Here is a 26,694-nt window from a genome sequence, read left to right as displayed (position 1 = left end):
TCGGTGGGCCCTACCTCTAAAAGCTCCACCTTATTTTTAGAAGACGACAGGACTTGTGGTTTAATAAATTACTCCATAAAACACCGGAATCCACTATTATGTGGGGCCCGTAATTAACCGGATTAGTTATTAACGGTATGGATTACGTAAAATAGGAAATATAGAGTGTGTGAGATGCATAGGATTGAACCTCTCGCCCGCTCTTACGGAGAGTCGATGAACGTGGGAAATGGCAGTAAAAAGAAAAGATCCAGCAGAGAGAGAGAGAGAGAGAGAGAGAGAGAAGAAGAAGAGAGAGCTCACTGAGAGAAAGGTAGAAGAACCGGTGCACATTAGTCACGCGAGAAGTCGGAAGAAGATAACGTGCGCACGTGGTGGACTTGATAGTCTGTGACTCTGCTAACACCAATCTTCTGTCACTGCTTCCGTAATTCTAGAAAGAGAGTGAGCGAAGATCGGTTTCTGTGGATGGAGTTGCTGTTCTTTTTCTTTGTTTCTCTGTTTTCTACTCTATCTATATCGTACGGGTCATGACCTAGAAGCACGCAGTCTCTTGAGGTCTTCCAAAATCTTTCTAGCCATTTTCGTTGGATCTTTAAAGGACTTGTTCAGGTTCTTTCTGCCTTACCTTTTCATCGTCTTTCTTGAGTTGTCTGACTTGGGTCTCCTGGTACTAAGAAATGGGCAACCATGATCATGGGAAGAATCATACAACTGGTTAGATTTCTACTTCTCAATGGGTTCTGTTTGTTGTGATCTTATTGTTAACGGGTTTGTTTATTTTCTTTACAATATCAGTTTTTTTTTTAATGGGTTTCTCTTGTTTTTGCAGGGCATGACAGTCATGGCTCTCACATTTGTCACAAATGTGGTTGGCCATTCCCCAACCCGCATCCAAGCGCAAAACAGAGACGATCTCACAAGAAGGTTTGCGGGACTCTTGAAGGGTATAAGCTAACCGACCCAGATGAAGAGCAAATGTCAGATGAAGATCACAAGGGCTCTGGTTAGAATTTTTGGGTTTTTATTATTTCTTGGTTGAACATAATCGTTTTTGATCTCTTGCTTTTGATCCTTGATCTAGTTGTTACTTATTGTGGAAACTTGACTGCAGGGAATTCAGTATTGGGAGAGTTAAAGAGCAATGAGAATGTGAAGCATGGAATTCAAAGAATAGAGTCGAGCAAATCGGAAGAGGACTTATTTTCTGATGCTGTTGCGGAATTTGGGGATACAGGGACTAGTCCTACTATCGAGACGGTTGTGGCCAAGGGTACTCGATCCCCAGAAGTAAATGTGAAAGGAGGTCAGTGTCACTTAACTCTGTTTTTAAAATGTGACTGTTAGTGCCAATAAGTGTCTTCACTTTCTCTTTTGTGTTTTTTGGGTGATAAGAAAAGTTTACTGATGATATCTGATGATCCACTTTCACCTACCCATAATTACTGGAATTGGATTATTAGTTTATGTTGAGTGCTTACTCTGGATCCTGAGTTTGATGATGAATGAACATTCTAAATATGATTCCTGCAGTCTTGGAACGAAAAGAAGACATTGGTGATCATTAGACCCATCTCTTCAATTGGAAATTGGGAAAGAAAATTCAAGCTGTACAAGCCTAAGTGATGAGTGTTATGTTTAGGTTCTATTTTGGGTGTTTATTACTGTTATTTTTCAAATATTGAACCTATTTTAAATTTCTTATCGATGGATGACAATCTCTGCTTCTAATGAGATACACAGCTTGCGGAAATTGCTAGGAAATTACAATTTTTGGAAGAGGTGATTTTTACGTTATTCTTCCCTTAGTCAAGGTGTGATTTACAACACTACATTCACTGAAATTGTACATGAGAATTTTATTACTCGACTGATGGAACTTTTTGAGTTGAAGGCTCTATAACAGGTCTTTTGGGCTTTGAGGATTATGCTTTTTTCCTTAATTTTTTGTCCCCTCTTTGAAGGCAATGCTAGTTGTTTTTTATTGTCAATGTTCGGAGCTGGATGAATGCTACGTGTAATTGCTAAGAAAGGGAGAAGGGAAAGCATACTTTTCCCCGATTGTTCGAGCATCTAGCACTGACCTTGGTTCACTAGTTTACTATTTTCATTTTTTCTTGGTGGTTATAAAACAATGGAAGAGAGGGCAGGCCTCGGCGCAACGGTAAGGTTGCTACGTTGCGACCTAATGGTCGTGGGTTTGTGTCAGGAAACAGCCTCTTGGCGAAGTGAGGGTGAGGGTGAGGTTGAGTATATTATGATCCTTCCCAAACCCCACAGTGGTGGAAGCCTCATGCACGGGGTACTGTACGCTCTTTGGTTATAAAAACCATGGAAGGGGTTAGTGCTGATATGGAAAAAACCAATTGCTGCTGCTTGCACCATGATACATGTGAACATGCTGTTATATTTAGAATTGTGGACCTGTATCAGAACTGCAGTGAATCAACCAACTACTTTAATGGAGTACATTTTGTGATATCAGCTGGCCCCCCTGCTTTTTTTTTTTAATATCACAGGAAACATTTATCTGTCAATAAAACTAAGAGATGAAAAAAAAAAAAAATTCTAAGTCTACCAGGTGTATCAGTAAGGAGTGACGTTAAGCAAATTGAAGTTGTTTAAAGGTCTAGGGGAAAAAAGCAAAGCCTCTCCGAGACAGTGCCCATATCGTTACGCCTTTTGTGCGGGTCGGAACTTACCCGACAAGGAATTTTGCTACCTTAGGAAGGTTTGTTTTCTAACTAAAGCCACAATTTCAACAAACTCATCCAAAAGATTTGAAAAAGCCACGACCCAAAGTACTCCTGCAAAATTTAAGTTGCTACATATATAGTACAAATAATTCCTACTAACCAAAGAATCTCTATCATGGGGCTGATGTATGAGCTAGGCTTACAACCCAATAATGTATGGATAACATGCATTGACTGTACTGTCAAAACACAAAATAGGAATTACGACAAGGGAAAAGGGAAGAAATGTTTCTCTTGTCATTTCTTATGGGCCTTTGAATTGGCCTTTAGGGAACTGCATTGTGCTTGATGCTTTTTCATCATTTTGATGCAGAATTTCAGCAGGAGGAAGAGAAGCAAAGACAGTTTTGTCTGTGGTTTGGTTTGGTCTGGTCCAACTTTGAAATAGGTTTCTGGTTCTTTCCAGCCCTGCGGCTCAGTTTTTGTCACCCAAGGAACCAGCAAATGGGCTCTATTAGGACTCTAATTTCTTTAATTTATTATTATTGTGTTGCTAAAAGTCAGGCTGGAAGAGGTTACTATAATTCTTGTCCCGTTTTTCGAGCGGTTTTCCTTATTACTTCAGTTTCTTTAATTAGTTTATGTTTACTTTTCAGTTCAGGATTGGCCTAAGCGTTTCTCTTTTTGATTCTGAGTCTGCATAGCACTGTTCTACCCATGAATTTATGAATGAATAGAGGCTTTTGGCTGCTAATTTGTCTAATGGATCTCTGGTTTACTCTTGTGGGATTCAAGAGTTTTACTTCTGTGGACTGCTGTAGATTCAGCATGTTAATCAGGTGGATTCCTGATTTTTATCCTCTCTTATTTATCTTTTCTTTTCTCCAATTGAATTAGGGCAGAATTTTTGAAACAGAAATTATATAGGCTGTTTTGTATTCTGTTCACAACATCAATGGCTGCATTAATTTCAATCAGTCCTAATTATTTTTTCTATTAATTCCTGTAGAAAAATCAAATAAACCAGAATCTATGAAGAAGAAGAGAAAAAGAAATGAAGAAAGGTAGAAGGAGAGAGCTAGAACTCAATAGGAGTCAGTAAATACCTATCTGTGGTGTATCCCCATTTTTCATAACATAAAGCAATTGACTCTTAGTAGGAAAAACCTACAGAGTATAAAGTCTAATTACAAAGAAAGTAAATAACTAAAGGAAAGTATTCATCCAAAAAAAGGAAAAAGAAAAAAAACTAAAGTAAAGTAAACTACAACTACAACTCATAGCCTAACCATTACAGCTAAACAAGGACACTCCCCCTCGTAACAGTGACACCTATCACCCACAGTAGCAGTCTTTAACTCTCGCCCTCAAGCTGGAAAATATATCAGAGGTTCCAGCTTGGAACAATAAGAGTATACAACCAGTAGAACCAGTCTTGAACATATATAGCAGTTGTAGACGTCGGTAACCATTAAGAGGATTTCATTCCAGTGGCAATACCAAGACATGGACACCAATCATCGGCAACAACAGTAGAGAAAAATCTTCATGTCAATTAAATTCGGACAACAACATGCAAAACCAGTGGTAGAGAATATCAACCACAAGCCAAAATATCATAGCAGCAAAAACATCATAAGCCCTTCTCAAGGAAAGCAAGTAGTAATCTTCTCAAAGAAGACATATAAAAGTGCAGTGTAGGTCGTTTCAAACCACTTGTAAAAGTGTTACTGCGGATCACTTCTAAAAGTGCAACATAGGTTGCTGAGAGCCACTGATAAAAGTGCAGTATAGGTTACTGCGGACCACTAGTAACAACATAATGTTGCTGGGAACCACATAACACAACATAAGGTTGCTAGAAACCACATCACATAGCATTAGATTGTTGGGAACCCTAAGTCATAATCTTGTTGTTGCAAACATTTAACCATCTTTATAAGATAAAATTGTTGCAGAGGACATGAGTTGATGACACGAACAAGAAAATAATAATAATCTTCAGCTGATGACTAGAGCATATAATAATAATAATAATCTTCAAATATCAGATTATAATAACCAATCACCCCCTCACCTGTAGCACTACACGTGGACAAATAATGCAGGGGAGAACACCAGAGGATAACCCATCATCATATGGCAGCAATAACCAGCATCACGGCGGATGAGCTACACATAAATCCCATAATCAAGAGCAGCCGCATATATATATATATATATATACACACACACACACACACATATATATGTACATACACACACACACACACACATATATATATAGCACGCCTACCAAATTAGCAGGTTACCAAGAAATCCGAAAAAAAAAGTAGTATGATCTGGCAGATCTCTTGACCAAGTGTAGTGATTGGTCAAATAAATATAAAATGGGCGTTCTTAGAGCATGAGGCTCCCGCCAGTGTGGGTTCGGGGGGAGGGTCATAATGTACACAGCCTTACGCTTGCTTCGCAGAGAGGCTGTTTTCCCACTTGAACCCGTGACCAGTAGGTCACAATGGTGTGCTGCGGTCCGCCCTCTGATCAGTCAAATAAACATGACAGGAAAAAATGGTGGTGAAATGGTAATCTGATAGCTGAATTTTCATATGAAGCACCGGCACAAAAGAAAAAATAGTAGAGAATGAGGCTAATGATAGTTCTGTAAATAACCAGAATTTTAAAGGGCTACTGAGGTAGATAAGGAAGGAAAGGTAATGTAAGGTTTGTTTGCAAAAGGTAAACAACCCCAATTGAGATCAACTCCAACTCAAAACTCAGATCTGATTCACAGATCTGAAGCACAAATCTGGGAAAACAGGGCTGAAACAAGCACAATCTGTTATCTAGCTCAATAAGGAACCAAAGGGCTGGAATACCTGGCTGGAATAGAGTCCAAATATGGCCTGTAACAGACCTGCATAGGTGCAGCAATGTGATGGTAGAAATCAACCAGGAAATTAGGGTTTTCTGGTCTGTAGGGAGTAGAGCTGCAGCGGGCAGATGGATGCCCAGGTGGGGCTGAAGCCTTGATTGAAGGCACTCCCTAGGATGCCAAATAAACCCCTAAAAGGGCTTTGGAGTTGGACTTACAGATGAGGATATCTGGACAGATCGATCAACACTCAAAACCCTGACAGAAGCTGATTTTGGCACCTCCTCTTGGCTGATTTCAGGTGGGATCTTCAGGTCTTCAAATAGACTTTAAACAGCTCTCAGATCTCTCTCTCTCTCTCTCTCTCTCTCTCTCTCTCTCTCTCTCAACAGTAGAATAAAGAGAAAATAAGAAAATAGGAAAGGAATCAGTGGGAGGTGTTGAGAAAGGGGAAGAAGAGTTAGGTTTTGGGCGTCTCACCTCTCAAGTTTTCAGCTATCCCAGCCATGAGTTAACCCTCAAATTCAATCTTCAATTCTTCATTGTCTAAAATTGATTACAACAGCTCCATTATATAGGAATAGGTCAAGCTTACAAATTAGGAAGTACCAAAAAGGAAACTAACTTAGAATTAGAAACTAACCTAAAACAACTTCTCGTCAAACAGGCAAGTATAGAAACTTAACGTAGAACTAGGTTGACAAGTAAAGCCTAATCTTAAACTGCAGGATACTTATCAAAGAACAACCATCCATCAAAGTACCAATAGTAGAGATCAGATCAGATCAGATTACAATAAGGAAGCAGATCCGGAAACTGAGTCTGTCGATCCCAATAACTTAGGGTTTCTGAAATCAGATTATAACCAACCATGAAGGGGTATATTAGGTACTGAAATAGTCTTAAAACAGATCCATAAACATGAAGAAATATCACAGGAAATAATAGGGATCAGAACTGCTCTACGGATTTCAAGTTTAGATCTGAAAAGCCACTACAGGACAAAAACAAGGAGATTCTTGTATCTCACCAATCCCAGGTCAGAATGACCTGATTTTTGGATTGAAGGAGGCTCTTGTGGGTTGGATGATCGACCAAAATCTCAGCCCAAGCAGATGGTTGAAAGTGTCTCGGGTGTAGGGGAATTGATTAGGAAATTAACAGGAAAACAGTTTTGAATCTCTGAGAACGTGTAGATCTGTGTACCTTTGTGAATGGAGTTGCAGTCCTTGAACACCCTGAACAGCAAGGAAGGAGAAGATAACAATGGAGAAAGAACCCCAACTCCACGAGTACGAAGATACATGCACTCATGGAGTACATGTATAAACCAAAGAGGGTTACCCCATCCCAGTGGTAACCTGGTTCTGTTCAGGTCAATAGAGCTCTCTCAAATGACATCAGTTTGACATAAACCCAACAACCATGACAATTATCTTTAACCTTCGAAAGCATGACAACATTAGTGTGACAAAAACATAAAAGACTTAAGAGGGACCACGACAGTTGTTTTCAACCTTTGAAACAATCAGACAGCGACGAAGCATGGCATCAGTCCAGCAGCAGAGGACATGCCAGTATGGGATGCTGCATGGGGCTTTCTAGCTGTGACACCAGCAGAAGTTGCAGCAGATGCCCTTGTTGCCTTCGCAACTGCCATGAGAACCTGAGAACCTCTAAAGCCTTTACGGCTTCAAACTTCAGAACCTTAGCTGATCTTCGCCAAGTTGGAGAGGACCAGCGATCAAACCGATATGCTATATGATCATAGCCAAGGATTAAAGTATCGGTATCGGCCGCCGTATTGGTCGGATAGATTTAAGATACATATCGGAGGGTATCATATTGTATCGGAGATACTCTAAGATATGCTAAAGATCAAGGAGTAAAGTATCGGTGTTGGTATCGGTCGCTGTATCGATCGACTAAATTTAAGATACGTATCGGAGGGTATTGTTTCGTATTGGAGATACTGTAAACCACGATAGTAGCAGAAGATAAAGACTCATTCAACCCAACCTTGACTTCAAGAGAATAAAGCTGGGAGCAGAGGTGTGATTGCAGTGGGAATCTCACAGGAATTATAGCTAGGGGGTGCATCGACAAAACAGACCTGGATATATTTTTCTAATAACCAAAAGTCAAATATTGAAATTAATGCTAGGCACAATCCGCAGCAGGAACAACAGTAACAAAGAGCACAATCAGTCTTTATAAAAAGGTAAGAAACCCTAGGGTTTTTTTATTTTTCCAAGTTGGGCTTCATAGCATTCCCCCCCCCCCTCTTTTTTCTTCTTCATAGCTCTGTTACCATGTAACAAAATCAAATAAACCAGAATCTATGAAGAAGAAAGGTAGACGGAGAGAGAGCATGATGGAGATGGAGAAGATGGAGAGAGAGTTAGAACATGATAGGAATCATTATATACCTATCGTGGTCTATCCCTAATATTTATAACATAAAGTGATTGACTCTTAGTAGAAACCTACTAAGAGTATAAATCTAAGTACAAAGAAAGTAAATAACTAAAGGAGCTCATAGCCTATCAATTACAACTAAACAAGGAAACTTCTCCTCAAGGTAACAATGACTGCAATCACCCATGGTAGCAGTCTTTAACAATTTCCAATCAGTCCTAATTAATCTTCCTTCATGTTGAATCCTATGTTTATTCTCTGTTTAAAGTTCACTTTTCACAATATATATCAAAATCCTGGCTCAACTCTACTTTTTTAAAGTCTGATTTCCGAATCTATTTTCTATTTATGTTTTATGTTTCTAATTTCAGTTTCTAAATGTCTACTTTCTAAATTTCTTGAGTTACTAATTTTAGTTTCTGGTTTCAATTTTCTGTCTGGGTCTTGGTAACTTACTAAAAGTGAGATTCTTCCATATCTATATATCCGACCATAAGATTTCCATTAAATTTCCTTGGATTGTTCCTCTTACCTGATTGACAATCCAACTGATGAATTTTCTTTGAGTTATTGAATTTCTATCTTGCTGGTCTGGTTCCTTATCCCTGCGATTCTGGCTTACTTGAGGTTTTCTAAGCCCTAATCTTTAGGTGACTTAGAATGCCCCATTATTTGGTATAAGAGCTATGTCTAGCAGTGCTTCAAGGAAACCCTAATGAATCAAGCATTTAGGATTCTCGATAACGATGGGTTGCAGCAGTCAGGCAACTGTCTAATGAAGTTGCTGCCCTAAATCAGCGAAGAGGGAGCACATTGGAAAGCAATTGCTGGGGGTGTTATAGAGAAAGTTGATTTAATTTCTAGCACAGACTGAGCTCAACTTCGTGCTGCCAAAGGAAGATGAGAGAACACTGGACAAAGAAAATGATCCAGAGTTTTGTGGATAAAGATGAAGAAAACAGAGAGACAGTGTTTGAAGAATCCAAAATGGAATTCCAAACAAATAGAGGATTCTAATGTTGAGGACTGATTGAACATCATGCTACACGTTCAGTGTTGATTCTTCGCCACTACAAAACTCGAGGTTGAGCTTTTCCAAGCCAGGAAGAGTTGATGCGGAATCCTGCATAAGGAAGAGAAGAAGGAAGGCCAGTTTTGCCTATGGTTTGTTCTGGTCCAATTTTGAACCAATTTTCTAGTTCTTTCCATAACCTGTGGTTTGGTTCTGGTCCACCCAAGGGACCTGTAAACATGGGCTTTATTTAGGACTCTTATTCAATTTATTAATATTGTTGCCAGTAGTCAGTTTGGAGCATAGTTAGTAAATTCGCGTATAATACGTGGATTTTTTGCCGTATACGAACGTTTCAATCAAAAAGTCATAATTTGACGTATCGATTCTAAAAATCCATATTCTACGCGTGTTTTATAGGTACCCATATAAACATGTATAATACGTTTTATTCTGATTAATACGTTTAGTTTGGGGGAAAAAAAAAAAACTCAACCCCAAAAGTCAAAACGACACTTCTCCCTTTTGGTAGATTTCTCAATTTTGAGAAAAATGTGGATGGTACATGTCTTCTTATTTTATTAATTCCAACACCTCTTTCCATATTGTCGCTCCCTCTCTCCTTTATTACCTTATACCCTTTATTTAACTTCATTTCAAGCTTATCCTAAATCTATTATTCAAGAATCTTATGTGTCCACCCTCTTGTTCCTACCCATTAGCCTATTAAGTCTACTCAATTATAATTTTGTCACCCAATTTAAAATCTTACCTTAATTACGAATCTAACGCTGGTTATTAAGATTGAATTATTGAATATTTGAATTGACCTATATGCGATTTGATTCTAGTTTTAGAATACGGATTCACATCATTAGGTGTTGCTGTGGATTTTCTTGTTTGATAAGATAATATTAATGAAGATATTTTAATTTGTTAAATGATTATCCACATGCTATTATTATTATTATTTTGACAAATATATGCTATTATTTACTATGATATAAAGTAATTGATGGATCACCTATGAACATTGGCTATGATAGACATGATTAAACTTAATTAATGTTAGATGTAAAACAAAAAAAAAAAGTAAATTGAGAAATGATCCCCAATTAGAAAACTAGATTGGATTTAGGTGTTCATGAGAGCATGGAATATTAGAATTTAGTTGTAAACAACCAGTTTTAGTTCATCCTTAATACCAAAATAAACTCGGATTTTTGCTTCTGGATTTTACATAGCAATCGTATTAAACACGCATCGTATCATTGCCGAGCGCATTTTATTGCACCGAATTTCTGAGAAGTATTATTTTTGTATGACCTGTTTAATTGCCGTACGAATCCGTTTCCGTATTATTGGCGTTCCCGAACTTACTAACTATGGTCTGGAGTAGGTTACTATAATGCCTGTCTTGTTTTCAAGCCGTTTTCCTTATTATTTCAGTTTCCTAGCCTATTCATGTGACCTTGTCAGTTAAGGATTGGTTTAGGCCTCTCATTTTTTTAGTTCGGGTCTGTCTAGCACTGTTTTATACAAGTATGTAAGGGGCTATGGCCCTACCCATGAATTTATGAATGAAGAAAGGCTTTGTGGCTCTGCTACTTTGGTCTTTGGATCTCAAGCTTACTCTTGTGAGAATCAAAAGTGTTACTTCTGTGGACTCAGGAGTGGACTAATGTGGATTCAGTAATTGCTTTCTACTTTGTATTCAGTAGGTTAGTTAGGTGCATTTCTGATTGTTGTCCTCTCTTATCTATCTTCGCTCTCATCCTGTTGACAAAAGGTCAGAATTTCTTAACCTACGATTATATATTCTGTTCACAAAATCAATAGCTGCGTTACCATCAGTCCTAAATTCCTAATTAATCTTTCTACCAATTATGTGTTGAATCCTATGTTTTGTCTCTGTTTAAAGTTCAGTTTTCTTGATCAATATAAAAATCCTGGTTCAACTCTACTTTCTGATATCCAGTATCTGAATCAACATTTTTTTTTTTGTTTTAATTTCGGTTGCAGTTTCTACATTTCTACGTACTAAATTTCCGAGTTTCAAAATCTGAGTTACTAACTTTGGTAGTTGCTAATTCTGGTTTCTGGGTCTCGGTAACCTGTTAAACGTGGAATTCTTCCATATAAATCTGACCATTAGATTTCCATTAAATTTCACTGGATTGGTCCTTTTATCTGATTGACCAGTCGGCCTGAGTTTCAGATCCATCTGATGATTTTATTTTATTTTATTTTAGTTATTGATATTTCTCTCTTCCTCGTGTGGTTCCTTATCCCTGCGAGTTGAGGTTTTCTAAATCTAATCTTTAGGTGACTTTAGAATACCCCATTACATTCAAACATAGAGAAACTTTCTTGAGGCTGGTTATACAAACCTTATTTAATGTAAATTTGTTAGACAGAGATGGAGTTCTCAACCATAAAACAGAACAACATTGCTTCCTCTTTGAATCATGATTCATTTCAGATATTGGAACCTACTAATTTTAGAATTTCATGTGTAGATGTTATTCAAGAACCAGAACATTCAGTGCAGGGCAGCCAGCTGGAAAAGCCCCAAGGTTTGGAAAGTTCAGTGGATAACTTGAAGAGTAATAACTTACAGGTCCAAATTGACTCCTCAAGCTTTACTGTGGATAAATGCTTGGCTTCTTCCTCTGATAAGGAAACTGAAGCAGTAGCTGTTGATGGAAGAAAAGATGCACATAATTGTGCTAGTTTTGTTTCCGATGTCAATCATGATGAACGGGTGAATTTGATTCCTGAGATTGCAAATATCAAGACTGGCGATGATGTGACAGACAGATCTTTGATGCACTCTGGGCATAGTTTCGAAGGACATATGAATGAAAATAGTGATGCAAATGGGCATTTTCCACACCTGGTAGCATCACCTAGTAAACCTCTAAGCATGGAGGTATCTGAGATAGATTCAAGGTTGGAACAAATGGATGAATTTGCAGGAGTAACCGCTGATGTCAGTACAACAAGAATCAATGCACCCATTGATAGACTTGTAGACTCGAAGGAAGAGCAATCTAAGCTCTCCGGACCAGTGATACCCCAAATTGATTCATCCTCTAATTCTTGTTCAGGGCCCATGGAAGTTGTCGGCATTGAACATATGGGTACTATGATTGCTAGTGAAAGAGATGCTTCTGTACAAGAAGTAAGTGTTGCGTATCCTAGTGAGACTGTTGATGGTTGCAATGTGAAAGCAGAACCAAATGACAAGATACCTGCACTTTCAACATCAACTGTTATACCTGCAGAAAGACATTCTGATGTGACAATTAAAGATTGTAGAGATCATGGACCTGGGACATCAGATACACATGGTGCAGTAATAAAAGAGGAGGAAGATCATCCTAAAATTCTTGCTTCTGAGGAAGATAACTCCAGTTTCCTGTTAAATAAGTTGGATGAAGGTGATGCCTGTTCAGGTCAGCAAGTACATGGAAAAAACCTCCAGCAAGAAGGGACAGTGAGCAAAAGTATGGTTGAGGAGAGATTCAATGAATATGAAACTGATTCTTTTGAATGCAAGGCTTCTATTAGGGGTGATGGGTCAAATGGATCAGAAGTCCCTCCAGCCTTAAGCAGTGATGTAACATCTACTTGTTCAGGACAAGCTCAAACTTTTTTCTCTATTGAGAAGCAGCGATCTCATGATTCTAACCATGATTTATCACAGGAGATTCTTCCAGAAAGGTCTACAGTGATTCATGAAACAGTTGGAGCTGCCATGGTTTCTACATCAGATAATGAAGTTGATAGTGCAAGCTATGCCATTAACAGCAATGATTTTCCAGAGAAGGCTATAATTGGCACAGACAATGTGTCAAATGGCTTGGAAGCCCTTCCAGATTCTGTAAGTAGTGATATATATGTATCCACACTAGGCTAACTCAAACCGATTGCTCTATTAATAGGCAGGAATCCCATGATTCTTACCATGATATATCACAGGAAATTCTTCCAGAAAAGCCTGCGGTAATTCCTGAAGGAGGAGGAGATGCTGTGGTTTTTCCAGCAGATACCAAAGTTGATGGAGCAAGCAATTCTATTAGCAGCAGTTCTGATTTTCCAGAGAAGGATGGAACTGACCATTCCAACTTAGCTGGGAAGTATATTGGCGACGGAGTTGTGGAGGTAATTGGTTCAACAAACATAAAGATTGCCCCTGAATGTGCTGCTAATGTCTCCAAAAGAGCCTCATCCTGTTACACTTTCTGGATTTTCTGAATCTGGCAAGAATTTACTGATATGTGAACCTTTTCTTCAGGATACAATTGTAAGTGGACTGTGTTTTATAAGCAAATCAATTTATGAAATTTAATTGAATTTCATTCTCATTTACAGGTTCGTCAAGGTGAAGATTTTCAGGAAGTCCAGAAGGGAGTTGATACCAGTAGGTGTACTGACTACTCATCTCTTACGAATTTGGAAAGTCAAGCTGAGTATGTTGATACAGCAAACATCAGAGTTTCTGAAGCTCTTCATGAAGATATAAAAGTAGATCATGATATTGCCTGGTTTTTTCCAAGCGGTGCAGAAAATTTCAGTCAGAATGAGCATCATATGGCTTCAGCACTAAATACTGAATCTTGGGTTCCTAGTTCTGTCCCAGTGGAAGACAACAATGACAATGATCTTTGTGGGGATTTTTCTGATATTAATTCCCAATCATTGCAAAATGATGGTGATCACAATCTTAAACATCAGCTTAGTGCTTCTGATGTTGTGCACACAGAGTTTTCGGTCAAGTCTGATGGCCAAACTGATCATATGAAAGGTTATTCTGGTTCTGCTTCAGGTGATTGGTTCTACAATCGTGTTGGAGAAGAACAAATCATTGATACATTATTCATAATAATTGGAATAATGAAAGGAATAAACTTCTGTTTTTTGTTTTTTTTGTTTTTTTGTTTTTTTTGTTTTTTTGTTTTTTTTGTTTTTTTTGTCTTTTGTTTTTTGTTTTTTTATGTATTGGGAGATGGGCAACATTTTCATGCTCTTATCTGTTTCATTTCATTGGTTGTTACAGAGAAAATGGTTCCTTCCACCATAAATGCTACAAATGAGCAAGCAATCCTTTCCGCTGAAATTCTACAAGTGTATGATATCCGAGCAGAAGAAGCCAACTTGAAAAGGACATCTGCTGAAGAGAGCACCACAGGTTTTGGAAGGGATAAATTTGACGTGGGGTCTCAGCCTTTGCAGGATAAAGCTGCTAACAATCATCATAAACACTATAATGGTGATTCAGTAGTTGTCTTTTGTTCTTTTCTTTTATACTGGTAATTATAGAAATCAATTTCTTGCTTGATTGAATCCAGCTTATTATGTTTTTATTTTTTTTTCAGAAGGAATAGTCCCTTCCACATCAGATGCTACTGATGAACTAGTGATCCTTGCTACTGATGATACTTTACAAGCATCCAATACCCAATCACAAAAAGCCGACCTAATGAATACATTCAGTGAAGAGAATAGCACCAAAGATTTTGGTGAAGATACATTTGAGATCAAGTATCTGCCTTTACAAGATGATGATGTGAATGATGTTAAAAAACATCCCAGTGCTTCGGCAGCTGTGTCAGCTGGTGTCTTTGTTGATTCTAGTAGCCAAGCTGATAGTGTGGAAGGCTATTGGGGTTCTGTTTCAGGTAATGATATGATTTTCTGAGCTAGGTGCGCCTGTTTTAATCCTTTAGAGCTTGTGTCTCACCTCCCTCTCAGGCATCGATCCCCTTTTTGTGAAGTCTAACTTTGTATCTGAAAGAGGGGGAAGAGGGAGACAAAAAAAAGAAGTCCCTATGCTTTAGTAAATTCCATTTATGTTTCTTGCAGATTCAACATTTCCTTCCACAAGAGATGCTAATGAAGAATCACCCATCATTGCCACTGAAACAATAGCAATGAGCGATACAGGAGTAATGGACAGAGATCAAAAAGCTAACCTGGAGACAAAAGTTGGTGCTTCTGAGAGAGAGCTTTCTGGTCACAGTGATTTATTTGATGCACCTTCCTTCATGACCTCGGTTGAATCTGGCAAACGAAATGATCAACTCACCACTTCATCTGAAATCCAGACAGTTCAGAACCCACAACAGCCAAATTCTTCACCTTTGCAAGATGGGTGGTTTCCTTCGCTCGCTTATGATGCAAAAGAGTCGGAAGGGAGGAAGAAGAATGAAGAGATCATTGCTAAAGTTAGTAACTGGAGCGCCGGGAAACCACATACACCTTTAAGGAGTCTTTTGGTTGAAGCAAACCTTGAAAGCCTGCAGAAGCCATCGAATGGACAGGAACATCCAGCAACAGTTGCCACCAAGGATGAGGCTTCTGCACAAGACAATAAGGTCGCACCTAAGACTTCTCCTCCAGTGACAGCTCCTGAAGAATCGACAGCTCTTTCTGCCCAAGGTGACCAAGAGAAGGAATGGAATACTCCTGCAAGACTTCCAGAAAGTAAGAAAGAAAAGAGGAAAGGCAGAGGGAACTGGGTACCCTTTGTATGCTGCACGTCTGTTGATTTGGACCCATGATGGAAACAGTAATAGAGATGCCTACTTCAACAAGAACATTTGGACTCATTCCCCCCCTTTAAGAATCATGCAGGTCGATTCTATATTGCACATTACTAAGTAATGGTAGCAGTCGTCTGTAGATTTTAGGTTAATCACGTGTGGGAATTTGCCCTTTATATCCTTGATTCACTTGATTTCTTTGATGCTCCGTATGTAAATCTTTTGGCTCATCTTGCGTGCATGCAATAGCTATTTATGTTTTGGAATAACTCTATGGACATTGGTTTGGTTGAGTTGATGGAGTTGATAGGTAATGTCTACAACAACTACAACAATACAGTTCTGTTCGAGGTCATACTTGATACAAAGCCTAATTAGATATGTGACCTCTCAATCCTAAGCAGGTACGTCAGGGTTGACCTGGATCCATACCCATCCACTGAGCTTCGAAAGTAAAATCCTGCCGGCTGCAGTTTTTGGTTGTGTTGTGTTTCTTCCTCCAAACATGATGGCAATTCTGAGAGTATTACCATTGTAAAAACATTTAAGCATGTGGATTGGTCTTGATCAAATCTTATTGCTAAACTCAATCATAACATGTTTTGCACATTGTGTCCAATTTCGACTAGTTGAAATGAACTTAGGCTCTATGAAAGGAATAAGCAACATTTCTTAAATGAAAATCCATTCTAGTGAATTTGTGACAAAACAACTTACTATATCTAAATCTAAATAGAAACGATAGTATAAAAAAATCTTGAAGGGACAAGTGGAATCTGATCTATAACAAACCAAAAAGAATTTTAGCCCATCATCAATTTATTATCCATTTCTATATGAGGGATGTGGGTGACCACTCCCAAGTTTTTTCCTTCAATTCGTCTCAATCTTTCTAATTAAATTTCAGTTCAAAACAAAAACTATGGTTATTAAAGAAGAGACTTAATAGTTTTATAAAAATATTAAAAAAAAAAAAATCCATTTCCACTCATGAATAGAGTTTTATGAATTGATATTAGGTTAGTCGATCATGATATGAACAGAGGGTAAAGTGGTCAAAATCCATATTGGTATTTGTTCTTCTAGTAGTGTGTTCCTGCATCAGGGGTGGGGAAACCACCTCCACCCCACCCAACTTCACTTTGGATGTCATTGGGGCACACATTCCCATTGGCCCCATATTGGTATAAGGGCCACGCAATCATGTAGTGGATTTGGATCATCTCCAATAGTTGATGTTTCAATTATTCTCTAATTAGGGATAGGCACGCTTGAGACTATGTTTCAACTACCAATCATATAAAGGTACCTTCTTTGATCCGAGGGAGCAGTGGTTGGAGAAGATCCGAATATCTCCCCCCCCCCTCTCTCTCTCTCTTGGTAAAAAAAAAAAAAAGGAAAGAAGCCTCTTCAATGTGGTACGTGGTAGTGCTCGCAGCTACAGATTAGCAAGTGTGTGTACAACGGACATGGATTCCCACTGCTTGTCCCTGGAGTTCTCCAAGTCCAATTCGAAATGGAGATCGAACAGACCCTGCAAGACCCTAAAAGACAAGCTCTTCATGTCATCCTCAATTCATTTTCCTCTTTTTTCCTCTCATTCTGCTCTATCAAAAGAGTTCGAAGTTAAATCCCACGCGCAACATACGAGCCTGCAAGACAGTACAGCAAAACACACAACCCTTCTTGTGGAAACCTTCCATGAAAACCGGAGTCTGAAAGCTTTACTTGGGAAGCTCAGCCGGAAGAACTCAAACCCTTTACAAATTCTGCAAGATGACGGAGATTGGAGCAAAGACCATTTCTGGGTAGTCATGAGATTCCTCAAAGAGACCTCTCGGTCTAAAGAGGCTCTTCAGGTACTACTTCTCTTTCTTATTTAGTACTGAGGTTCCCTATTAAATTTGGGTGAGAATTGTTCCAGAAATGATGTTGGGTCTTCCGCTATCTGGAAATTTGATTTTTCTTTTAATCCCCCTTTTTATTCGATCATTTTGAACAGTCATTTTGATTAACGTGAAACTGATTTTATAGGTGTTCGATTTGTGGAAAAACATAGAGAAGTCCCGAATCAATGAAGTTAACTATGGGAAGCTTATAGAGTTACTAGGTGAGGTAGGTCTAATGGACGAAGCAGCATCCCTGCTTCGAGATATGAAGAGTAATGGCCTTAGTCCATCTTTGGGAATCTACAATACCCTTATTCACGGTTTTGCTCGAAAAGGGAAGTTTGATAATGCCTTATTTTATTTTGAGGAGATGGAGGAGATTAAGTTGAAGCCCCAAACCAAAACCTTCAATGGGCTTATTCAAGCTTATGGGAATTACAGAATGTATGATGAGATGAATAGTTGTGTAAAGAGAATGGAATTGGAAGGTTGTGTCCCTGATGATTTTACTTATAACATACTAATCAGGGAGTTTGCGCAAGGTGGGTTGATTAGAAGGATGGAAAGTGTGTATAGAACTCTCCTTTCAAATCGGATGGGTTTACAATCTTCAGCTTTGATTGCAATGCTGGAGGTTTATGTGAACCTAGGGATTCTAGAGAAGATGGAGAAGGCTTATAGGAAGGTTTTGAATACCAAGACTCCTCTAAATGAGGGTTTGATCAGGAAATTGGCTAGAGTTTATATTGAGAATCACATGTTATCTCGATTAGAGGACCTAGGACATGATATTGCTTTGAGAAAAGGGAGAACTGATCTTTTTTGGTGCTTGCGGATGCTTTCTCAGGCTTGTCTTTTGAGTCGAAAAGGCATGAGCTTTATTGCCCATGAGATGGAAATAGCCAAGTCTTCTTGGAATATAACAGTTGCTAACATTATGGCACTAGCTTATTTGAAGATGAGAGACTTGAGGCTGTTGGATGCATTACTCTCAGATATTCAAACGAAATCTGTCAAACCTGATATAGTAACTATTGGTGTCTTCTTTGATGCTGATGATGTTGGCTTTGATGGGATGAGAGCTTTAGAAGTATGGAGAGGTATGGGGTTATTAGAAGAATCTGTGGCAATAGACACTGATCCTCTGGTCCTCGCTGCTTTTGGTAAGGGGCATTTTCTTCGAAGTTGTGAAGAAATGTACTCATCCCTTGGACCTGAAGCAAGAGATAAGAGAGTCTGGACTTATCATGATCTGATTGAAAATGTGCTGAAACACAATGGAACAAAGCCCTACTTCCTGGGAGCTAAAACGGATTGAGGTAATATAATTTAATTGACATGCTGTAAAAATATGTAAGACATACATTTATCTAATGTCATATTAAGACTTATATAATTCTGGTAGACAGGAAACAGACCCATTTTCACTTTCACCAGGAATTTTTTTCCTTCCCGCCGCTACCATATAGTATTCATCTCTACTTGGTGATAAATAAAGCATTCGTATCTCTGAGATATTTCATAAAACGGGCATTCTAGATGGACGGAGCAAAGAGTGAAGTACCAGACAATTGGGCGAAGCTCATCCAAAACTAGAGCTAGAAATGCCTCATCTTGTTTCGTACCCATTTTTCATGTCCTCAAATCCAAGGGGGACTTGTCACATATAGAATCAATTCTATTAGACAGGAAACAGGCTGATATCAGCTAAAAGATCCATTTCCATGTGGACTGGGACTGCATCTTATACTTAGTGATATTGGCTTGAAAGACAATATGGCATTTATGTAGTCAATTCTCGAACTGAGGTACTTCTTATCCTGACATTGATTTAACACTTTTCACTGCAGCTAGTGTTATAAAGACTAAGTGCCAACATGCTCTGTGACGCCTAGAACTGTATCTCTACTGTTAAGTCCATCTTATGTATGGAGAATAAAAATGTTGCATGGTTAAAGGAATGGTGGTCAGGTTTTGGATGATCTAAGACCTTTCCAAATTTGGAGGAGCTTAAATCTTGCAATTTAGGGACACTGATATCATAACCTCTCATAACTTATTTATCTGTCTCTAACCTTCAATTGTGGTGGAACCACCGCCTTAACTCTGTGTTTGTGTGCATGGTGTTCAGTTTTTGTGCTGTTTTGGCCAATAATACTTAGTTAATTCATCCAAAAAAATTGTATGTTCTTCATTAAAGAAATAGTCTTTTTTAAGTCTTTTTTTTTGGGTGGGGGGGTGGGGTGGGTGAGGGTTGAGGGGCTTTAGATTTATAAAACTGAAGCATTATCTTTGATAAAAAAAAAAAAGGGTAACCTCTTAGGCTTTCCTTTGCCATTATCTTTTTCCTGACGCCTGAAAAAAATGTTTCTATTTCTTTTAATAGTCTCTTCTTCCCACTGTGAACTCCTTCAGAACAGATAGTTGGAGGGGAATCGGATGATATGATATGGATGAGCACTCACATATGTTGCCAAAAGACATTCGGGATGGAAACTACCTTCTCAGGATGCTTCTTTGTGTTTCCCTTTTGGGAACCATCTATGTATACATGTTTTTGGCATGCCTGCAATATTAAAGACAATAAATTTGGTTCCATTACATTCTCCATTATAATTAGAAGGAAATGCAGAATTAGGAAAAGAAAAACAGTGACATGGAAATGGGGTAAAGACTGGAAGGTACTACCTTTAAAAGCCAGGCAGAGGAAAAGGAATAATATTTCGTGGCAAAATTTGGAGCACTTTGAAACCTTGTGGCTGCCTACAGGAAAACAAGTAAAATAGCATGGTATATGCAGCAAACCCTCACCTAGAAGACACGATTTAGACCTGCAATCTCCTCTTCCCTCAAGTGGCCATAGTGCAGTAGCTCTCGAAACAACTCGACCATCTCTGCTTTCACATTACTGGCTGAAAGGTTTTCAAGTATACCGGAAATACAGGAACCATCAATTTTCAAGTATACCAGAAATACAGGAACCATCAATTACAGATCTCATCCATGTATGCACGTGGCCTAGTCTTAACAATGCAAGGACTATTTGGGTTGCAGGCCTGTGATTTAAGAATGATCTTGATGCCAAACCTGGGACTTCCAAAGACAATGCCAACTCCTCCATGACCAATCTACACCTCTTATCATCCCTCATGACTCTTTGTCTCTTGCATCCCCAGCGTCTCCCATCCCATGATCATAGACAAACAAACAGCACAGTTCATGGAAATTCTAGTATCAGCATAGAAAATCAGGCCTTCCAGAACAGCCGTCGCAGATTTCAAGTATCCCATAGAGCAATTTTAGCTCGTCATGTTTGGTATGTCTCTGATCTGAAATTCTGGTAAACAATTCCAGCAAACAATGTGAAGCAACAAGTTTCAGTGGACAAGACCCAAAGTGTACCAGTCTGCATAAGTCATGGACTCTAATGCGTATGCATGGTTGTTGCTCAGTCCCATTGGATGCCTTAAGAAAACCTTGCCACTCGACAGTCCCCGCTAGAATAAAATACATACTGAATGGAAACACATATAGGTTTTCAGTGACAAGAAACACTTTTGTTATGCCAATAGCGATGCACTGACCTTAAAGAGAATAAGTATAGGAAAAAAAAAAAAAAAAACAAATGTCTGTTTGTTGTGCTTGTTTCTTCTTCATGATGAATTGAAGCAGTGCCCTTTTGAGCAAGCAGCATTAATTATGTTGTTAATTGGGGTGACCAAGGAAGTACTCATAACTATGGAATTTGAAGCTTCTGGGAGCGCATGGTTGGTGGAGTGATGCAAGATCGAAGTAAGGATGCCAGTTTCTTTGAGCTTATCATGGTTGCATGTGTGCACTCATAGCGGTGATGAAAAATTCCAGCATATACAGAAGAATGGGAAGTCTGATTAGTTTCTTAAAGTTGCTGCTAAAAATCAAACTAAAATGAATCTAAGTTATCTTCACAGCCACAGGAAGCCAAGCTTCATCATCGAAGATGGTTTTGGGCTGCAGTGACCATAGGGTGTTGAAGATAAGAAGTGCACTTGTCACAGTTTTGAGGTGAAACAAAATAGGTTGAATATTCATTCATGCTGTTGATTGCATTGCCAATGTCATACAAGCATAACCTGCCCAAAGCAGCTGGACATATGTGGAGGATTTCAATGATGCAGTTCATCACCAAAGTAATCTCATGTTCCTGGCCGCCTTCCTCTTGTAACTGCTTCAGTAAACATACCAGAAGTGCTGTTCCGACGTTATGTTCTGCTGCTACCAGTGCCACAATCACTTTTAAATCTATCGACCAGTTGTTAATTCCATGGCCGATGATCTGGTTCCCATTCATGCTATTGAGTCTGCAAAAGTTCAATACCCGATTAGACATGGGTCCAGAGATTTTATCCTGTTGAAACAACCATTTTATTGCTGTTTGGTGGATTCTCGAACTGAACAGGTTCCAGTCCTCTTCAAGTATTAATGGAGGAGAAGCTTCTCAGCCTCTGGGCCACTGGGCCACTGGGGATTTGGTAGCTCATCTTGGCAATGCCCCTAAATAAGCCATACAGATGCATCAGTTGGGTCAATGATTGAATAGAAAATTACTGCTATTGATGAGAATATATTGCTCTAAAGAAGCTAAAACCTGCTTCTCATTTGCAAGTCTGTGGAGAAGATACATGTTTCATTAAAAGAAGAGCAATAAGTTTAAAAATCCCTTAGAACAAATGTAGACAGATGATGATGGCTATTGAGTTCCATTACCTTTCATCATACAGAGGGTTTGCATTCATTGCCTAGAACTCTCATAAATAACTTTTCTGAACATCAGATATACTCTTAATTTCATCTTCTTCGTTGGGAATAAGCCTAGGCATGCAAAGGGCAAGCTGAACCAAGACGAAGAAGCAAGAATCTCTTTGAAGTTCCTGGCTTGGAAATATGATCCCAGAAGCAGTATTGGGTGAAAAGTTTCTAGTAACCCCAGGATAATCTCCTCCTCGTCTATCTCATTAGTAACACTATGAAGCTAAGGTAATAAATGGGTTTCACACACTTTCAGTAACACTATTACCCAATTTCACATTTGATGGAGTTCTCTTCATGACTATATGCTTCCTTCAGGAGGTAAAGGGATTATAGAAGTTGGTCAAGCTGTTTTGGGGGATACAGAGGCAAGATAAAACTGCATTTCTTGATGATTTTAGAACTGATGTTGCTAAAGTTGGAATACCATGAGAAGATGGGGATTGGGGACTTTAGTATATATAGTGACAACCATTGAACAGGCCATGCTGAAGGTCTCAGAAAGCATGCCCATCATAGGGTAGCTCTTCCAGTTGGGACCTTGATACAATTCCAGGGCTATCAGAGATGCAGCTCCAGACAAGGTTCAGTGCGTGAGATTGAACAGGATGAAAGGATATTTCAGCTACATAACGCAGAACAGGAACAAGAATTGCGAACCCAACTGCAAGCCTTTGTTTGTAGATAGAAGATCCAAAATCCATATACAGGAATTGACCATTAAATCATTCTATCCTATTCATTTATGTTGACTCATTTTCAGTAGCTATAATTGAAAGAAATTGCTTTAGTGTTTCATCTACATCATTGAGGAAATCAAAGATGAAAACTTGTACTGTGGATGTATGGAGCAATTAAGAGATCTCTCCCAAACTTGATCCATTTTAACATCATTCTGGATTATCCTTTCAGATGACTAAACTGATGTGTTCCAAAGCTTGACCATCAAATGATCTGGAGCTCCTATCCCTAGAAGCTGATGTTGGGGCTCAAACGGGTAGGGTCTGTCCTGATCAGTGATCTCACGTTTCTAGTTAGGTGGGTCCCACTTGATTGTAGATCCTGGCCGTTCCAAGGGGGAGGCATACTTCTCCTAATCCATAGCAAGGTGGTATATATGGTTGAGAACTTGAGAGTAGAGCGCAGAAGACTCGACGCCCTCTGTCCCTTGAATTGTCTTCGCAATCGAACAGTAGTAAATCGGAACCAAATATTTGGATTGGTATCTGTAGGGATCGGACGGGATGGGATTGATTTCTCCATTTTTTTTTTCTGAATAAAAATGGTGTTTTGGACCAAGTCACCGTTTTACCTTACCAGTGGATCGATGTAGGATCAGTCTCGGCAGATACCGATGTAAGCATTCCTGATCAATCCAATCTGATTTTTAAAACTATGGTCGGAACTGTTAGTGTTGATTCCCCTTTGAATAAAGTGACACGGGGAACAAATGGACATTTATGTTATGTTTGTCTCAAATTTTGGACCCATTTTGAAGATTCACCTACTCCGAGAAAATTTGGTGGTGATATGAATGGGAATTTTTTTGATGTTTGTGATGGTAGTAGACTATATGACCTGATTGGCCGTGACCCATCGGATCGATCCGACTTGGAGGAGTGATACATATTTGTACTATCATCTTGTTGAGCAAGCATTATGAGATTTGAAGTTTTTTCGTTTTTAGGGTTGTTGGCTCATTGTTCTTGCAATAAATTTAGGTGTTCTAGAGACATCTCCTCTGTTATCTTTTTTTTTTTTTTCGGGTAGATAGAATCACTTTATTGCAAAAAAGAGGAAAAGAGAACGGGGGAGGGATATACAAAACTCAGCCAAACTGCATACAAAGAACCAAACTCATGAGCTGGGCTTAAGAGAAAAGAAGCAAAACAAAGAGCAAGAGCTTAACAACACTTCAAAACATCAATCCATCTTTGAATGACAGATAATTCCCAACCCCTAACTCTTATGTAGCCAAGCCATAGGGATATCCCAATTGCTAACTAGGAACAAGTTTCTACCCGACCTCTTTCCTTCAATGGATAAGACTACACATTTATCACGAACATCCTGCTTGATATCTCTCAAAATCATTAGTTTTGTTTTGGTCTTGTTCTGAAAAATTCTTAAATTTCTCTCCCTCCATAGTTGGCTTATGGTGGAGCAAAAAGGCAACTTACCAATCGATCCAATGGAGTCACCCCCGAACTCCTTTGCCACCCACAAAGCTTCAGTCTCAACATTGGAAGCAAATAGATGAAAGGGGGTACAAAGGCCTAGAATGTCCTTCCAAATCTGGCTAGTAAAGACGCATTCAAAAAATAGATGGTTACGAAACTCTAATCCAGCTCAACAAAAGCAACAGAATGGTGAAGCCTGAACCTTCCTTTTGATGAGCTGATCCGCTGTTGGGAGGGCATCAACTAAGCATCTCCAAGAGTGAATGATTGACGATGAATGCTTGTCCGGATCTAACTTGCAGAGAACCATCCTACCTTAGGATTAGCCTAATGCGCCAAGTCCCAAGCTGATCTAGAAAAGAAGATACCTATTTTAGAAGCCTTCCAAATCACTCTATTAGAATCAACTCTACTAAATCTACTTCTTGTAGGGAGAGAATCACATACACTAAGCAAATCCTCAGAGATCGTGGGAGGAGTATTCCATTCACTATTCCTTAGAATTGTATGCACAAGAGCCGTTCTTTCCGAACCAATACCATACCGAATGCACTCCCTAAAAGTGTTGACGAGAACACCAAAGGGGTGCCAAGGGTCAAGCCACAGATTAGTATTAAGCCCATTACCAATGATAAATTGAACAAATGGTTCAACCTTGTCTCTATATTTCAATACTTTCCTCCACACCTAGGAGCAATTCTTCAAAACCCGAACAATCCACAATGAGTAATTTTTTAAGTACCTGTGATACACCCATTTCACCCAAAGACTATCTTTCTTAAAGGCAATCCTCCAAATTTGGTTGAGAATACCTGCTAAATTCATATCATTGATTCTCTTTATGCCAAGGCCACCTTCTCTTTTGGGCTTACAAACTGCATCCCAGGAGATGAAGTGGATCTTACGATCTAAATTAGGGCCAGACCAAAGAAAGTGAGAAAACATAGATTCCAACTTCTTCTTAACCTTCCTGGGAATGGAAAAGATACCCGACCAAAAGATGTAACCTCCTTGAAGGACCAAATTGATAAGCTGCAGTATCCCTGCAAAGGATAAGAAGCAGGATTTCCAACCTTCAAGCTTTTCACGAACCATCTCAAACAATGGGAAACAGTCCCCACCACTCTCAACTTCCCAGAGATTAGGGTGACACCCAAATATCTAATGGGCAGAAGAGTCTGCTGAAATCCTGTCATACCCAACAAAATCTTGCCAACAAGCCTAGGGGATGCCTCCCAAAATAATAGAGGATTTGGAATTGTTCAATTTGAGACCAAACACATCGAGAAGGAATCCAACACTTCCAAAACTTCTGAAATGGAATCTCTCTCAGCTTTAGCAAATAACATGAGGTCATCAGCAAACATAAGATGAGATAACTGAAGAGCCTTACACTTGGGGAAGAGTTGAAGCTTGTTTTCTCGAACTAAAGTTTCAACATCACAGATAAGGGTTCCATGCTATAGTAAACAAATATGGAGACATCGGGTCCCCCTGGCTTATTCCTCTACCGCCAGTAAAATACCCAGCTGGACTTTCATTGACAAGAATAGAAAACATGGCCGAGTCAACACACCCTTTAACCCACTTTGTGAATCTATCCAGAAAGCACATATGAAACACAGTATCATACAAAAATTCCTATTCAAGGAATCATAGGCTTTATATAAATCGATTTTCAGCATAGCCGAAGGGAATGAATTTTTTTGAGTAATCCCCCTCACGATGTCATGACAGATTAAAATGTTATCCACTATTGACCTCCCTTTAATGAATGCCAACTGGCATAGGGAGACAACATTTCCCACCACCGCCTAGAGCCGATTAACTAAGATTTTGCTATAAATTTATATAGCACATTACATAAGGGCATGAGACGAAAATCACTAAATTCTGAAGTGCTAGAAGACTTAGGAATTAAACAAATAAAAGTGGAATTCACTGACCGGAGCATAAAGGAGTGGAACAAAACCATTTGATGGCTGCCGTCGTCTCTTCACCAAGAATATCCCATGCCGATTTGAAGAAGTGTATGTTGAAGCCGTCCGGACCTGGCATTTTGTTCACTTTGAAAGAGAAAACTACCTTCTTGACTTCATCAACAGAAACCTCCCTCACCAACCATCTCTGATGATCATCTGAAAGTACAGGATCCATAACTAGACCATCTGGCTTGTGGAGCAGCTCCCTTTGACCCCACCCAAAATCTTCTTAAAGTAAAGCACCATCTCTTATTTGATTAACTCTGGGCTGTAAACAAAGGAACCATCTTCTCTCTTAACTTCAAG

The 26,694-nt window shown here is 39.0% G+C and overlaps 2 protein-coding genes across 6 annotated transcripts; both read left to right on the top strand.

Moving 5' to 3' along the window:
- The first annotated feature begins 280 nt into the window (after nt 1-280).
- On the top strand, nt 281-15,842 carry LOC122088020. 2 transcript variants are annotated; one of them, XM_042657160.1, is made up of 9 exons: nt 281-717; nt 833-1,006; nt 1,124-1,306; nt 11,521-12,887; nt 12,986-13,168; nt 13,379-13,832; nt 14,064-14,276; nt 14,383-14,685; nt 14,870-15,842. In XM_042657160.1, the coding sequence occupies exons 1-9, from the start codon at nt 681-683 to the stop codon at nt 15,565-15,567; spliced, it is 3,612 nt and encodes a 1,203-aa protein (XP_042513094.1). In that variant the 5' UTR covers nt 281-680; the 3' UTR covers nt 15,568-15,842. The 2 variants fall into 2 exon arrangements, with proteins under 2 accessions (XP_042513094.1, XP_042513093.1); XM_042657159.1 differs by having other exon boundaries at nt 282-717; nt 1,115-1,306.
- A 1,069-nt stretch (nt 15,843-16,911) lies between these two features.
- Nucleotides 16,912-22,266, top strand: LOC122089441 (pentatricopeptide repeat-containing protein At4g14190, chloroplastic). Of its 4 annotated transcripts, none has more exons than XM_042659186.1 (3): nt 16,912-17,408; nt 17,584-18,757; nt 19,854-22,266. In XM_042659186.1, exons 1-2 carry the CDS (start codon nt 17,019-17,021, stop codon nt 18,754-18,756), a joined length of 1,563 nt encoding a protein of 520 aa, XP_042515120.1. In that variant the 5' UTR covers nt 16,912-17,018; the 3' UTR covers nt 18,757; nt 19,854-22,266. The 4 variants fall into 4 exon arrangements, with proteins under 4 accessions (XP_042515120.1, XP_042515121.1, XP_042515118.1 ...); XM_042659187.1 differs by having other exon boundaries at nt 19,825-22,266; XM_042659184.1 differs by lacking the exon at nt 19,854-22,266 and adding an exon at nt 19,289-19,395.
- The last annotated feature ends 4,428 nt before the right edge of the window (nt 22,267-26,694 follow it).

This window comes from Macadamia integrifolia, chromosome 9, assembly GCF_013358625.1.
Source record: "Macadamia integrifolia cultivar HAES 741 chromosome 9, SCU_Mint_v3, whole genome shotgun sequence".
In the NCBI taxonomy this organism is placed as follows: domain Eukaryota; kingdom Viridiplantae; phylum Streptophyta; class Magnoliopsida; order Proteales; family Proteaceae; genus Macadamia; species Macadamia integrifolia.
This window is presented reverse-complemented; position numbering and strand designations above follow the sequence as displayed.

Coding starts and splice junctions, on each gene's coding strand:
- LOC122088020 (XM_042657159.1), top strand. CDS start 681: ATGGGCAACCATGATCATGGGAAGAATCATACAACTG. Junction 1,307..11,520: donor AGAAGTAAATGTGAAAGGAG/GTCAGTGTCACT, acceptor TTTCATGTGTAG/ATGTTATTCAAGAACCAGAA. Junction 13,169..13,378: donor TTGGCGACGGAGTTGTGGAG/GTAATTGGTTCA, acceptor TCTCATTTACAG/GTTCGTCAAGGTGAAGATTT.
- LOC122089441 (XM_042659186.1), top strand. CDS start 17,019: ATGGATTCCCACTGCTTGTCCCTGGAGTTCTCCAAGTCCAATTCGAAA. Junction 17,409..17,583: donor GGTCTAAAGAGGCTCTTCAG/GTACTACTTCTC, acceptor CTGATTTTATAG/GTGTTCGATTTGTGGAAAAA.